At 45.6% G+C, this 16155-nt stretch overlaps 1 protein-coding gene across 2 annotated transcripts in view; it reads right to left on the reverse strand.

Annotated features, from left to right (window-relative positions):
* Positions 1-16155, reverse strand: part of INPP5A (inositol polyphosphate-5-phosphatase A) — a 276814-nt gene that overhangs the window by 747 nt on the left and 259912 nt on the right. For both annotated transcript variants that reach the window (XM_064145101.1, XM_064145102.1), the window contains exons 13-14: positions 5400-5511; positions 1031-1099 (exon numbers count right to left, since the gene is read on the reverse strand). In XM_064145101.1, coding sequence (XP_064001171.1) covers positions 1031-1099; positions 5400-5511 — 181 coding nt within the window. The remainder of the gene's footprint in view (positions 1-1030; positions 1100-5399; positions 5512-16155) is intronic.

The raw sequence follows: 16155 nt of genomic DNA on the forward strand, positions 1-16155 counted from the left end.
TGTTAGCAGAGCTGGCTCCACTGGAAGGGCCATGCTATAAAAATCCAGGTTAAGCAAACTGGGGACAAAGGAAGCAGAAATCAAGTTTCTGAGATGGGGCAGTCCCTCAGCTGCTGACCCACAGAATTTTATGCTTTACTGGAGACATCAGTAAACTTCTGTATTTAAATCTGACTTGGATGATTCTGGACTGAGTATCTTATGTGCATTCTTACTCAGAAACACTGTACTTTGACCCTGATGGGACACACAGCACAGAGCTGTGAATTTGGATTTACATGTATACCTGCATAGACACATGCAATTAATTAGACACTACCTGTCACTGAGTTATCATTCCACAGCCTTAACACTGTCTCTAGGACTGACACATCACCACTGTCATACAGTTTACAAGTCTTTGCATGTTTTTAGCTGAGGTTTTATGTAGTTTTTGTATAGGCTGCCAGAGGTTTCCCCCTGCTCTCTGACCAGCCCTTTTCACAGAGAGCAAATACTTGGTTGTGCTGCCATTTCTAACTTAGCTTCCCATCGGGTGCCCTCAGCAGAGCAGACTGTTTGTGCCGCTCATGTCTTGCCCTTCACTGTAACCACTGGCACTTTTAGCTTAACTGCCAATCTGTAACTTCAGCGATCATCAGTGAGGCACTGGTTGAACTGCAGCAGTGTTTCAGAAGCAATTTTGATCATCCAGTAAAAAATACTTTTGTTTTTACATAAACAGTCCTCAGTGCGCAGAGACAGCTGCTGCTCCTCATCTGGTACTACGCTCTCATCTGACTGCACACAAGTATCTGCTCCAGTGCACTGCCTGATTTCACTTGAATTCAACTTTAAAACATTTTTTAGGCTTTAAATTGAAAATGGGACAAAGAAGTGAGTTGACTTAAACATGAAATTAACAGCATCTAGTGCACATTCCTTCCTAATAATAACATTAATAAGAATTAGAGCTAAAATGTTTAATTTAGAACTTAAGTGTTTAACTTAGAACTTAAATGTTTAATTTCAAACTAAAATGTTCAATTACCTTGTGATCCCCCATGCAGACATTTGGCCCAATGTGGTCATATATTACTATCTTCTCATCATTTTCTGACTGGTGGAAAAAGCAGAGACAGAGCACAACAAAACACTTAGTCAGTTCAAGTGTTCTCCAGACCGCTGAAATGGGGCAAGGATTTATGTAAATAGTTCAAACAAGTTTCTGAATGAAGTGACATGAACACCTCTTTGCTTGGCTTCTCCAGAGAAGGAGCGTGCAGAAGGGATTTTTATTTGTGCTGTTTGCAATACTTTGTGCAATTTGCCTATGTAAAATAACTCCTGAAATCACTGCATCTACTCCTTGCTTCTGGGAGCTCGAGAGATGCTGGTGAGTAACATGGGACAGAGGAAATCAATGATTCAGCTACTGTGACATTCCAGCCCTTGGCCAGTGAAATGCAGCCTGCACTTTTGGCCAGTCCTTTTCCAAGGACAACACACACATGTCATTGAATGAGGTGTGATCTAGGTTGTTCTTCGAATTAAATGCACTCCACGTTGCCTTGCAAAGGCATCTGATTTCATCACATGGGTGCTTTTCAAAGGTTCAGAGAGATGAAGGAGTCAATTACAGTTTAGGAGTATAGTCTTTAGCCATTTCTACCTTCCTTCATCTGAAAAAAAGCATGGAGTGATTTTAGGAAAAGGAGCAGCTGAGAGATGATATTCCTCCAGTCTCTGTTGTGAGCTGCTCTCATTTTGCTCCACGTCGGACTTTACACACCGACTCCTTCAGCACTAACGGACGGTAAACCGTGCCCACCTTTCTGCCATTTGTGATTCTGAGACTCTGTTTTGAGTCTCTAGCACACACAAACACGCTGCCCTGTGAGACGGTTCCTTATTATGCTAAACAATTCCTACGAGCTAATTAAACTTGCGCTCCACAGACTCGAGCCTCTCGCGCAATTGCAGGCAGGCTTTAAACTACTTGGCACTATTAATTTATTTTGTACGGAGCAGTCAAGACTTTCTCATCTGCAATCAGTCAAGTTTGACTGGGCAATAACTTTTATATAAACAGTAGCATTTAGGACTATAAAGTTAAAACTGAATTATCTTTAATGCAGTAAGGAAGCTTAAGGTCAGATTTACTTTATAGCACGGTTGTCTGCCAAAAATATAAAAACATAACCTTCTGCATTGTATGCATGAGCACTTTCCAATATTTCAAGATCATAATGCCACCAGCATCGGAAGTGGGGATACATTCATCAAAAGCGACTTGATAATTTACAAAGGCAGCATAAAATTGTGGATTTTCAACTGCATAATCTTTAGACAGATAAACAAATTACACCGGTGCACAAGCAGAAACAATATACACTTGGCTGAGCATTCATTACTTCATGCTATCAGGCATCAACACAACTCCCTAGCAGTGGGCAACCTTTGGTGTTTTAGGGCTCAGGAAGCATAAAATAACATGATGGTGAGGTAACCGACCATAGCATGATAGATGATGTTGCATGAAAGCTGTTTACAGCCCCATGTCTGTACAATCTGTAATGCCTACTGTGTAGCTGAGCACACCGCACAGCGTGGCAATTTCTGCAGCCTGTCCTTTCTTTACTGAGGATTGAAAGGCAGATTTACCAATGAGTTCTGTTTGAAATAAAACATAGAACTGCTAAGACAGAAAAAAGTAACTCTTTATTTGCCTACAGGACAAATTAATACAGCAAAATAATTACCTGCAGAAGAATATTCAGTAGGTAGTTACAGCCAAAAATTCATATTCATTTATACTTTAAGGATTTGTTGCAGTTTAATCAGTTAATCAAAACTGGCTTCTACTTTCTTCACAGTTCCTTTGAAAGCTCTGAAGTGCAAGTCTCTGCAATGCAATAAATGCTCATGGCAAGGCAAACCCTGCTCACTGTATAGAACCACAAAACCCTGTAAGGTCATTTTGCCCTTTTCTCTATCCCTTCAACTTTCTTCTCCACTGAATATTTTCACTGAGTTTTACAGGCCACTGTGGTTTTGAGCTAACTCCTTTACTGATCCAGACTCACATCAGTCTGGCCTCATCTGTATCTCTAATTCTGCACACATGTTCCTGGAGGTGTCCCAAACTGCATGCTCCTAATTTGCAGATGCAAAGCTGCAGAGACAAAATGATATGCATTTTTTTAATGTAGGCTCGGGATGATCCAACTGGCTGGCTTTCTGTTCAATGGAGACTAAGAACTGGGCTAAGTGATCTCACCGTTACAAACCTCTTTAATGCTCTAACTTTGTTGTCCTTTGTTTAATACCCCTCCTCCCCCCATATCCAAGTTATATCCCACTAGATAATCTGAAAGAATTCCTTTCCCTCTGTACTGTTTACACTCTTCAAGCCTTTGTGTACACTTCTATCTCCTCATTCACAGCTTGTAGGAAAAAAACCATCTTCCCTCATTGGCTGCTCTTTCCATGGCTTTAATCCTTTGTTCTGTAGGAATTTTGTGGGCGCCAAGTACTATCTGTAATATTTTGGGTGAAGTCTCACTTTTTCCTATGATGTTTCTTTATCAGAAGGTGAAGCAACACTGATTTTGACATTAGTGTTTTATGGCAAAGCCTGCACTTCTCTGAAGCTCACAAATGCTGCAGCAGATGCACTGTCTACTGTTTTGGGTGAAACTCCAATATGTTGTGCAGACACTTAGATGTTAAAATGTGTGAGGAAATGCCTTGAGCTCAAATCTGAACAGCTATGGAAAAAATGTTCTCAGCCATTCACTGAGTTATATACGCTGCAAAGCAAACACTCTAATCGTCATCACCCTCATGAGGAACACAAAGCGATAAACTCCAGCAGAGCGAGTTTCAAGGGTTGCATTCAGTGAAAAATAAAGCATGAAATTTCAGAATGTGGTTACAGATTGTTTTGTGCAATTCGCTCCCATTAAACTGCCTTAGTTCTACAGGAAGATAGAGACAGACACAGGTTGCTCAGGCAGGTGGCTGGGGTCTCATCCCTGGAGGTATTCAAGGTGAGGCTCAACAGGGCTCTAGGCAACCTGGTCTAGTTGAGGATGTCCCTGCTGACTGCAGCGGGGGTTGGACTGGATGACTTTTGGAGGTCTCTTCCAGCCTGGACCATTTTATAATTCTATGATTCTATGACCTGTGACTTTGGACAGTTTGTTTTGCTTGGTCAACCTGTTATGTATGAGGCAGTCTTATAGCCTGGTCAGCAAGATAACCTTAGAGTCACTGCGCTGGGCTTCCTTCATCGTGCCCATGACCATGCACTGGGCAGCAGGAGAAACCTGGCTTGGAGCAGAGTAACATCAGTGGGATCTCCTCAGATCATAGAGTGATGTCTGGTGTGTTCTCGGTTCTTTTAGAACCACTGCCAGCCAGCATAAACAGGACAGGTCTCCAGTGCCATGAACCAGCACCCAGGCGAATGCAGAGGCAGGGCAAGCTGGCACACCTCACCGGCTGGCCTGGCTTAGTGCTCACAGGAAAAGGAGGTAACCACAGCAGGGTAGGGAGGAAAGAGAGAGGAGAGAAAAGGACAACTGGGAGGCTCCTGTATTTTATGTAGGTCATGTAGCTACATTTACCTTGCCTCTGTACACCAAAATCCCAAGAGGAAATGTATGTTCCAAACTGCTGTGCAATCGTGTTTGTAAAGCTCTAACCGAATGTCTAAATTTAGACACTTAAGTGGTGTGCAAAAGTTAGAAGCCTACCTGCTGGAGACTCTGCCTTCAACTGGGGGAGAGCCCTTCTAGGATCTGAGATATTCTTAGGAAATCCAGTTCTCATCATCAGCAACAGGGAGAACTTAAATCTAAAACATGTAACTTGTGCACTTTGAGCCGTTGCTATACAACAGCATCACCCAGCTGCCACCCCTAGTTACTTGTCTGGGCACCTGTGCTGAATCCTTAGTGAGGGCAGTGCTGTCACTTCTGCTGCTGTGCAGGGGTTGGGACCAGGGGTGTGACAGAGGACTGGATCAGGGTGTGACAGAGGACTTTTGTTACTTTCTTGAAGCAAGCATAGTTTCCCAGCACTGTGCATTTTAGCAGAGCACAGACCAGTACAGAATCAGCCCAGCAGAGACAGCAGGCAGCTAGTGCTGGCAGCTCTCACACCAAAGGGAGTGTTTGCGACAGCTTGTGCTTTGGTAACTGCCAAAACGTTAACAGGGACAAGTCCACATCCTGGGTGGAGAGCACTGGAGGCACAGAAGTTTACTGTTGGCATGGTTTGGTGTCTCCAGCTTGGCAAGCCTTTGCCATAGGTACCTGAAAACTCAAGGACAAGCAGAAGTGTATCGGCCCTACCTACCTTTGCTGAAGATAAAGAGTGTGGAGGAGCCGAGTTGGCTGCAGGTCCCTACTTACCTTCAGAATGAGCTCCTTGGCTGAGTGGGACATCAGGATCCTGTCACACCAGGCTGGACATCTTGTGTTCATGTACTGCTTTCCCTGGCTGGAGTCCTCACTGTATGGGTAACTGCAAATGAAGCACAGCCATAGCCATCAGCAATGCTGCAAAGCAGCCCAAGCCCTCTGGCTCACCTGACCTCTCTGATAGAAGAAATGAACTGGCAAAAAGCAGCTCTTTCAGACCTCTCTTATACTTACCTTTCTTTTCTCCTTTTCCTTTCTTTCTCATGTGCTTTTTCTCTCTTTACCTCTCATCTCTACAACCCTACTTTAGGTCAACATGTTAAGAGACATACAGAACTCTCACCTCCCAACTTGTATTTTTGCACATGAGAGTGTTTAAAGACAGCAGAGAGCTATCTGGGTGGAAGTACAAAAATCACTTCAACAACAGCTCAGGCACAGGGTTGGCTGTTGGCTGTGACTGTGGAATAGTAATAGGCAGAGGATGAAAAAGGAAATCTAGGTTAAAAAAACTAGGAAGCCTAGGTAGATGAAAAGGAAATGTAGGTAAAATAAGGGAAACATAGGTTAAAACAAACCAAACAAAGAAAAAGAGGAAAGCTTTGTAAAAATAAAAAGGAAACCAAGGTTGAAAAAAAGGAAACATAGGATTAATAAAAGGAAACCTAGGTTAAAAAGATTCACTTCATGGGCTTCCTTTTCAGGCTTCTCTCAAGTAGAGCTATCTAGGAATACTTTAACAGAAAACAGAGTTCAGAGCACAGGGATCTGCATCTGTGCACAAACCCCACCGGTACAGATTCTCTAAGGCTGACAGAAAGAAAACAAGACAAGAAATCAGGCTTTTCAGAACCAAGGAATTAGGAATGTGGTTTAAGGGGAATGATGCTGACTGTCCAAGATTCTGTACCTTTATATGAAATTCCATTGACAAAAAGTAAAGTAGTTTGCAAAGACATCTGGAATAGAGGCCAATTAAATGGAAGTTTGCCCTGGGCTCATTATAAATGTGCTGTGGGATCTCCAGTGCATTCCAACTTAGCTTTAAAAGGCACAGAAAGTGTTTATTTTAACCTACAGAACACCTTAAAATTGGTTAACTCAGCACATGTGAGCCCACAGATGGAAACTGTGTAAAGCACCTGAAGTGGGAACCTCAGGTTCAACTGTCAGGAGGGTGAGGCCAGAGCTTTCCTGGCTTTCTCCACATGTTTACTGTGATAGAACTTTGAATCTCATGCCAGCTCACCATGCTCTGAGGCCCACTGTTTGCCCAGATAGAACAGGAAACTGATCAAAGAGGGGGTTTGGAGAATCACAGAATCAACCACGTTGGAAGAGACCTCCAAGATCATCCAGTCCAACCTAGCACCCAGCCCTGGCCTTTGCTTGAATAACTCCAGGCACGGCGACTCCACCACCTCCCTGGGCAGCCCATTCCAATGCCAATCATTCTCTCTGACAACAACTTCCTCCTAACATCCAGCATAGACCTCCCCCACCACAACTTGAGACTGTGTCCCCTTGTTCTGTTGCTGCTTGCCTGGCAGAAGAGACCAACCCCACCTGGCTACAGCCTCCCTTCAGGGAGTTGTAGACAGCAATGAGGTCAGCCCTGAGCCTCCTCTTCTCCAGGCTGCACACCCCCAGCTCCCTCAGCCTCTCCTCACAGGGCTGTGCTCCAGGCCTCTCACCAGCTTTGTTGCCCTTCTCTGGACATGTTCCAGTATCTCAACATCTCTCTTGAATTGAGGAGCCCAAAACTGGACACAGAGAAATCCAGAGTATGTGTGACAGACTCAATGTCTTGAATATTTGGCCTGAACAGACTGAGGCTTGTCCTTGATAAATGCCTGTAAATGAACTCTGTGAGGCTGGTGCACATGCTCCACATGTGCCCGCCTGAGCGTGGTTAAAATAGCATCTTCATTTCACTCTGTTCATCACCAAATTCATAAAGGCAATACTGAGGTTTTCCTGATACCTGTTTTAGAACTTGTGATACCGTAAGAAAAGAGTTAGCATTCTCAAAGAGGAACTTATTTAGCAGCCTGCCCTGAACCTGAGACATGCAGCTTCCCACCCAGCGGGTGCAGGAGCCACACTGCCATTAGGAAGATTAGCCGTGGCAGACATCCAGGGAGAGCGTGCTGAACGTATTGGAACAAACCAGTGATCTCAGTACCTTTTCCACCTCATCAAACCTAACAAGGCTCATTTTCAAAACATATTATGAGAATTCAATTTGCTGCTTCACTGACATACAGAAGTACAGCTTATTTCTGAGTGTCTGTGAAGTATTTTGATGATGTAATACTGTTGGTGGTAGAAGCTCTTTGTCTGCAATTTAAGGGTTGACTTTTTTTCTGGTAACCTCTTGCTTTACTTACTCTAGAACCCCATAGAGCTGATGCTGTGTTTTATGAGGTAAGCTGTAAGAATGAATCATATCTCATACAGTCCTTCCTTTTACAGCATCAGTTGCATGTCTTTTAAGGCATGGTGTTCTGTACCTGAAATGATCTGTTACTGCCCTGTGTTAGAGCTTCTGTTCTGTGAAACAATATTTATCAGTTACCTTTAGTGATATGAATGTTTTCACAGGGTGAAATCATCTGCCACTTTTCCAAGGTCTTTAGCACACTGGTCACCCAGTCAAGAAGTTATTATGGTTTACAAATCAGATTTCTAATGGCTGGGACAGAGATTAAAATAAATGCTAAAGTTAACCAGACAAAATGATCCGTAGGGAATAATGAAGTACAATAAAGTGGGGTGAGCTCCTCTTTTTATAAGGCAGCAGCATGCTTCCTTCAAGCCAGGCACTGTCTTGCTGCACTCTCATGAGGGCTTCTCCTCCCCACCACCACCTCTTAGGCTTGTGCAAGTCTCATTCTCAGTGAAATGTTGACACAGACATAATAAAAAAAAAATTCCTAGATACACCCCAGAAGATACAGAAAACCATTTGAGCTCCTTCATCATGCTCCAGAAGGGTCACAAATGCTTTGGAATAAGGAGGCTTCTTTTGCAGATGAGCTCAGGAAGGGATCATTCTGGCTTACCATGCTCTGGGGCCCAATGCTTGCCCAGATGGAATGGGGAACTGACCAAAGAGGGGTTTTGGAGAATCTAGAACCAACCAGGTTGGAAGAGACCTTCAACATCATCCAGTCCAACCTAGCACCCAGTCCTGTCCAATCAACCAGACCATGGCACCAAATGCCCCATCCAGACATTTTTTTTAACACCTCCAGGCACGGTGACTCCACCACCTCCCTGGGCAGCCCATTCCAATGCAATCACTCTCTCTGGGAAGAACTTCCTCCTAACATCCAGCCTAGACCTCCTCCGGCACAACTTGAGACTGTGTCCCCTTGTTCTGTTGCTGCTTGCCTGGCAGAAGAGACCAACCTCACCTGGCTACAGCCTCCCTTCAGGTTAGCTGCAGACAGCAATGAGATCAGCCCTGAGCCTCCTCTTCTCCACGCCAAACACCCCCAGCTCCCTCAGCCTCTCCTCACAGGGCTGTGCTCCAGGCCCCTCACCAGCTTTGTCACCCTTCTCTGAACACCTTCCAGTACCTCAACATCTCTCTTGAATTGAGGAGCCCAGAACTGGACACAGCACTTAAGGTGTAGCCTGAGCAGTGCTGAGTACAGGGGCAGAAGAACCTCGTCCTACTGGCCACACTGTTCCTGACCCAGAAACATATACACACATATGCATGTACATACATAATATACACAATGTTAGATGTGTTCTAAAACAGAAATGGAGAAGTGAATAATTTCATGTGTTAAAACAGTGGAAAAGTTGAAGTGTAGGACCTTAATTACTCACACTAGAGGAGTAACTAATAGCAAAACCAGCCTGTTAGTCTCTGTGCCTGCCAGTTGTAGTCACTCTCAATACACTTTGTATGTGCCTCTGGACGATGAACAGACAGGCAGCTCTGGACCTTCCAAGTGAGAAGCTTGTTTGATTTATCTCCAGTTGTTCAGGGCTCATTTTTTTCTGAAGATGCTCTTTCTAGCTGTTTTCCCATCTTATTTCACAAACTCTTGCTTTAGTTGCACTGTTTTTATTCTACCCAGGATTACTGTCAGGTGGGTTTTCTGAATAAAGCTTCCTAAAGGTGCTAATTAGAGCAACATTAATATAATGCTCAGTATTGCCAGAATTTAATCAAACACTTTGAGGAACTCTTAGCTAACTTGGTTAAAAAGGAGCAGGCCATGAATGGGGGTTGGACTCGATGATCTCTGAAGGTCCTTTCCAACCTCTAAAGTTCTGTGATTCTGTGAACTGTTGGTGCTACAGTTAATGAGAGCTTCTTGGAAAACAAGCCATTAAGAGGGTCAGTAATATTCCTGCACTCCTGCTGGTGACAGGCATTGTCAAAGATGATTGGACACCCTTATAAAAATACTTACTGCAGGGTGAGAAGCCTTCTGACATCATAAAGCACCCTGTCAGCAGTGTCAACTTGGAACACAAGCCAACAACTCTGTGTATATAAACGTCTCCTTAACTGGCATTTCCAGTCAGGAGAAATGCTCCTAATGAACTCCTCTCTTGTGCAAGGATGGACAAAGCATGTTCCTGAGTTGGGTGAAGTGTCCTTTCTAACAGGAAACAATTAATTCAGTCTAGAGCGTTGTTAGCTCTAGACGCTACCTGATATGGGCAGCTCTGTATCCCAGCACATTGCTGCACACAGTGACCATGCTCCTGCTGCTGCTAATCACTGTGGATTTGCCTTAGGGATCCTGCTTCCTCTGGCTGAAGTGTGGTAGGAACTGTGACAACAACCACTAGGCCACGGTGGGGAAAAATAAGCAATAGAACCATTTTTAGTCAAATAAAGGTCTCATTCTGAAGATCTGTGCTTCCTATGTCTTGATTCTTATGCAGATGTTTAGGCAAACTTTGTCATGGGACTGGGAATACCTCCTGGTTAAAGACCACTTGTTCTTGTTCTCATCTGTTAATTCATTTCCTATCCCTGTGTCTCCATTTAGCCCATACCTGGGGCTAAACTCCAGCAGCTGCTGGCACCTGATGACCCCTCCCCAGCAGAGGACAAGGAGAGAAAGTGCAGTGGGGTGTAATGAGAATGGATTTAATGAAACAAAGCTAACACCCACAACAATATAAAGTACATGAAGTGCTACTCAGCCCAGTGAATCTATGCTGGTCACTCTAAATGGGAAGGCACTCCGCAAGAGCAGAACGAAGAGGAGCAGGGTCAGAAGGAGTGCTGTCAGAAGGAGTTCAAGTAAGAGCAGGAGCCCAAGCATGAGTCCCCACCCTCAGCAAACCTCCCACTTTGCAGTCAGTGTGCCGTTCACAGTCTGAGATTCACCTGCAGCCAGCTCAGGTCACTGTCCTCATTGACTTCAAACTACCAGTGGCCTGCAGCTCATGGCTGGCCTGAGATTCTGTCCCAGGCAAACCAGGACACCCTGAATTGTTTATAATACAACAATATTTGAGATGAGGTGGAAATATAAAGCTCCTCAAGGGAAATGCTGAGATGCAGGTTTGATCTGTTTAATTTTTGATTACCAGTCTTAGCATCTACTAAACCTTCTCTCACTTTTAAGTCTTTTTGTTTCTGTATGATATTGAAAGATAACTTCAACAGGGAAAAAGTCTCAACCACTCTCTTCATCAGAGAATTAGTTACCAATTTTGTATTCTTTAAGAAAAGGCTGGACCAATTCACCTTTACCCCTGACACACTCTCAGACTGCCAAAGATGCTTTTACCAGAAGCAAGGACAGGGAATGCAGACTGCCAGCTCAAACTTTGGGTGGTCTGGAAGTTGTAAGACCAAAGATAAAAAACATTTTGGTGTTTTAAAGGAGCAAGGTCCCAGCTCAGCATTAGTGTGAGCTGGTACACAAATGTGATTTCACTGAAGTGTCATCTGACCAATCCAAGCAGGACATCTTATTTTTGTCAGCTTCCAGATCGTTAGTCTCTTCCTCCAAATTGAGTTACTGTTTTTTATTGAAGGGGAGATTTGGGTCCCCTTGTTCTCTTCCTAACAACTGATCCTGTGTAATTTGTCTTCATATGCTCAGTTTAGGCAGCAGGTAAAGCTAAGCAGTAAAACAGGTTGCTGTTTGAATTAAATTATCTGCCTCATATGTACCAAAATCCTAACAAGCCTTCCTGATGTTGTGCCCAGCTAACCAGCCGTGCTAGCATCTGACTGCAGCCAGCTCAGGAGGGCAAACACAGCCCTGCAAACACAGCCCTTGCTGCACAATGCCTTCAACAGCTGCTACTCACACAGGCTACACTAACACCATGGTGATCGCGCCAATGAGCAGAGTCAAAGGTGACAATAACAAGGGGGGGGGGGGGTGTCACCCTGCAGCAAAGACCACGAAGGTAAACAGCACTGCAGCCTCAACACAGAACAGGGGGGTTAATCACACCATGTTTTGCTCCTTGTCTCTTACAAGGGTTTCTGCAGGCCACACTGCTCTTTGGCTTAATGTGCTTGCACAAATACCTGTCTGCAGCGTGCCTCAGAATGAACATTTCAGTACCACCACTGCAGCTCTGCACCTTCCTCAGTTACAGAGCAAGAAACCCAGAGCCCCTCTCTTCTTCCAGCGAGCAACAACTGGCTCTCCCTAGAGAACATCTCTGCTTGCCACAGGAGGGCTGAACCGCGGTGACAAAGTGACAGTGCCTGCAACGTCCCATAGCCATCACTGTCCCTGGGGAATCCTGGGGTGAGAGGCTGCCCCACGGCAGACAGCAGCCAGTTGCCAGGCTTTGCTACTCAGTGCCTGTTGGGCAGATGGCCAACCAGGCTGTCCAGCAGCACCAGTGCACAGTGGGTGGGCAGGAGTGATGTGCTCCATGCTGTCACAGCCATGTGCTGCACTGGTCATGTGTGGCACTGCTTCCATTGCATGGGCACACAGAATGATGAACAGTAGTGGCATTTGGGCAGGGCCCTGTGCTGGCTGGACTGGGCAGAGCAGCCTGGTGTGACTGTCTTGAGATTGGGACTGAGCTCCATCTCTCTTCTGAGAACATGCATGGCTGAAAGGAAGTTGCTTTTGGGCTGTAATTTACAACTTCTCATACATCCAAAAGATTGCTGCAAAACTGAGGCCAGAGGTAGGACTTGGTTCAGGTTCCAAACCACCAGTCTTGTCGTCAGATCCCCCAGACTAGAACCCAACAAAGGGCCTGGTTAGCAGCAAAGACCAGAAGCTGTCTGGATTTCACTTTGCTTTCTGCTTGCAGCATGGTCTGTAATCCTCACCTTGCACATGGCATCCCCCCAGTACTCACTCCTTGAAGCTTTTTTACTTCATTGACTCCCCTGTGTTTTTCTCTTTAACACAGTTCCTTAAAACAAAAGGGAACTGCTTAACTGGGAAACTCTCTGTAGTTCCTCACAAATTAATGAAACATCCTATTTTAGCTTGGGAATTAACTGAGAATGTTTGTGACAGCAGCACCAGTTTCACCTGAGGAGAGAAATGAGGTTGAGGCCTGTCTGAAAACGATTTTAACCATTACATTCCAATTGTTTTGGAGGGAATGACAGATATCTTCTCTGCACGAGCCTTAGCTGCTGGAAGAACCCAGAAAACTACATCATGTCCTGTGGGAATCTGTTCTTTGGGGGCTGAAGTGTTCACTGGTGATCTGAGATACCTCATTGATACCCAGAACATATCACTGCATGAATGAGTATGATGTATTTCTATTGGGTGGAAATGATTTCTTAATTGGCAGAAAAAAAATCATGTGTTATAGAAGTAATCAATAAAGGAAGCACAGAAATCACTTAGGGCTTTAGAAACACTGAATCTCTTCGAGTGAGAAGAGATTCACTTTTTGTGAGATGTCAGGACCCAGAAGCAATACTGAGGCAATGTCCTAAAAACCAGGAATTCCATTTGGCCCAGGAATGCTGTGCCAGGTGTTTGCACAGTCTGAAAACACACAGGCCAGTTGGTGAAGACTGGTGAGGGTAACCTGTCAAAATCATACAATCATAGAATCAACCAGGTTAGAAGAGACCTCCAAGATCATCCAGCCCAACCTATCACCTAGTCCTGTCCAATCAGCCAGACCATGGCACTAAGAGCCCCATCCAGGCTTTGCTTCAACACCTCCAGGGACGGTGACTCCACCACCTCCCTGGGCAGCCCATTCCAATGCCAATCACTCTCTCTGGCATCAACTTCCTCCTAACATCCAGCCTAGACCTCCCCGGCACAACTTCAGTCTGTGTCCCCTTGTTCTGTTGCTGCTTGCCTGGCAGAAGAGACCAACCCCCACCTGGCTACAGTCTCCCTTCAGGTCATCTCTGAACCTCCTCTTCTGCAGGCTGCACACCCCCAGCTCCCTCAGCCTCTCCTCACAGGGCTGTGCTCCAGGCCCCTCACCAGCTTTGTTGCCCTTCTCTGGACTCATTCCAGTACCTCAACATCTCTCTTGAATTGAGAAGCTGATAACTGGACACAGCACTCAAGGTGTGGCCTGAGCAGTGCTGAGTACAGGGGCAGAAGAACCTCCCTCGTCCTACTGGCCACACTCTTCCTGATCCAGGAACATATACATCCATATACATGTGCATACATAATATACACAATGTTAGATGTATTCTAAAGTAGAATACACTGGGAGGGGCAGAAGGGCAGGGCACTCACAAGGCTGGGTACAAGAGGCAGAACTGTTCCTCTTTGGACAGTCCCTGCAGAAGTAAGGGAACAATTAAGTCCATCTGAAAATGGCTTTGCTGCATTCAGAGCAGGCTGGATCAGTCTACAGTGCAAACTAGACCAGAAAGCACACAAGTACCACTGTGCAACCTGCCAGAACAAAAAAAAGCCCACAGGACTAAATGCAAGGGCAGTGAATAAACAGCATATAGACTAAAGAGGATTCTGGTTGAATAAAGGAGCAGAGCCAGAGGAGATTCCAAAGAATAAAGATTCTTCCAAGAGCAAAGAGATTCAACCTGTCTCCTGGTGAGAGGTGTCAAAGGCAAGTCACAGTATCACAGTATCACCAAGGTTGGAAGAGACCTCATAGATCATCAAGTCCAACCCTTTACCACAGAGCTCAAGGCTACACCATGGCACCAAGTGCCACGTCCAGTCCTGCCTTGAACAGCTCCAGGGACGGCGACTCCACCACCTCCCCGGGCAGCCCATTCCAGTGTCCAATGACTCTCTCAGGGAAGAACTTTCTCCTCACCTCCAGCCTAAATCTTCCCTGGCGCAGCCTGAGGCTGTGTCCTCTCGTTCTGGTGCTGGCCACCTGAGAGAAGAGAGCAACCTCCTCCTGGCCACAACCACCCCTCAGGTAGTTGTAGACAGCAATAAGGTCACCCCTGAGCCTCCTCTTCTCCAGGCTAACCAATCCCAGCTCCCTCAGCCTCTCCTCGTAGGGCTGTGCTCAAGGCCTCTCACCAGCCTCGTCGCCCTTCTCTGGACATGCTCAAGCATCTCAGTGTCCCTCCTAAACTGGGGAGCCCAGAACTGAACACAGCACTCAAGGTGTGGTCTAAGCAGTGCAGAGTACAGGGGCAGAATGACCTCCCTGCTCCTGCTGACCACACCATTCCTGATGCAGGCCAGGATGCCACTGGCTCTCTTGGCCACCTGGGCACACTGCTGGCTCATGTTCAGGTGGGTATTTATCAGCACCCCCAGATCCCTTTCTGTTTGGCTGCTCTCCAGCCACTCCAACCCCAGCTGACAGTGCAGAGGGTCTGCTTGAGAAAAACATCACACAGAAGATATCTAAGACACAAACACACTTCCAACCAGTAAATTACATGACAGCCTAATGCAACAACAAACAAGAACAGGTCACTTTAAGAGAATGATTAATACCTGAGATTACTGTGCATGCACACTTATCTGGAAGCAAACCTTGTAGGTGGGTGTGAACTTCTGCTAAAGTCAGCTCCTATCGCTGCCACACAACAGCTACAAGAACAATTATAATAATTAATGGAGAGCAGTGATAGAGGTAACAATTGCCCACCTGTATATTGACTGACCACAATGTTGTTACTCCTTTTTTTCCACACTGCCTGCTTTTGCAATGATTTGCTGACTACCACAAGCACTTTTCCAGCCTCGTACTGAGCTTGCTGTTTGCTCATGGCCAGGCTGTCCAGCCTGTGACTGACAGAGCTTACACAGTTTAAAATTCTGAACTGTATTTAGTCTCCAGCAGCTAAGGTTGCCATGGGCTACATTAGATTACAAAGAGTAATGAGAGGAAAACATGAATATTCACCACATAAAGTAAAAGGCCTCGAAATACAGGAGTGGAGGAACGAGTGGGTAATGTCTGAAGCACACTCTGTGAAAAGGGGTCTTTCTATTCTGTGCAGAGACAGCAGAGCTGTGATGCAGATGGTGATTTCTCACTGAGCTGTACTTCCTTTGCCAGTCCACCAGTGCCCTTGGCAGATAGCAGGAGACTTGAGGAAGTCCCTGCTGTTGCTGAAGGTAGTGTGGATTGTTACTGCTTCTGTCTGCGGACCCAGGAAGGCAGAGGAGAAAGTTCTTCACTGAGAGAGTCATTGGACACTGGAATGGGCTGCCCGGGGAGGTGGTGGAGTCGCTGTCCCTGGGGGTGTTCAAGGCAAGACTGGACGTGGCACTTGGTGCCATGGTCTAGCCTTGAGCTCTGTGGTAAAGGGTTGGACTTGATGATCTGTGAGGTCTCTTCCAACCCTGAT

The sequence above is a fragment of the Pogoniulus pusillus genome, chromosome 6 (genome assembly GCF_015220805.1).
Source record: "Pogoniulus pusillus isolate bPogPus1 chromosome 6, bPogPus1.pri, whole genome shotgun sequence".
Taxonomy (NCBI): Eukaryota; Metazoa; Chordata; class Aves; order Piciformes; family Lybiidae; genus Pogoniulus; species Pogoniulus pusillus.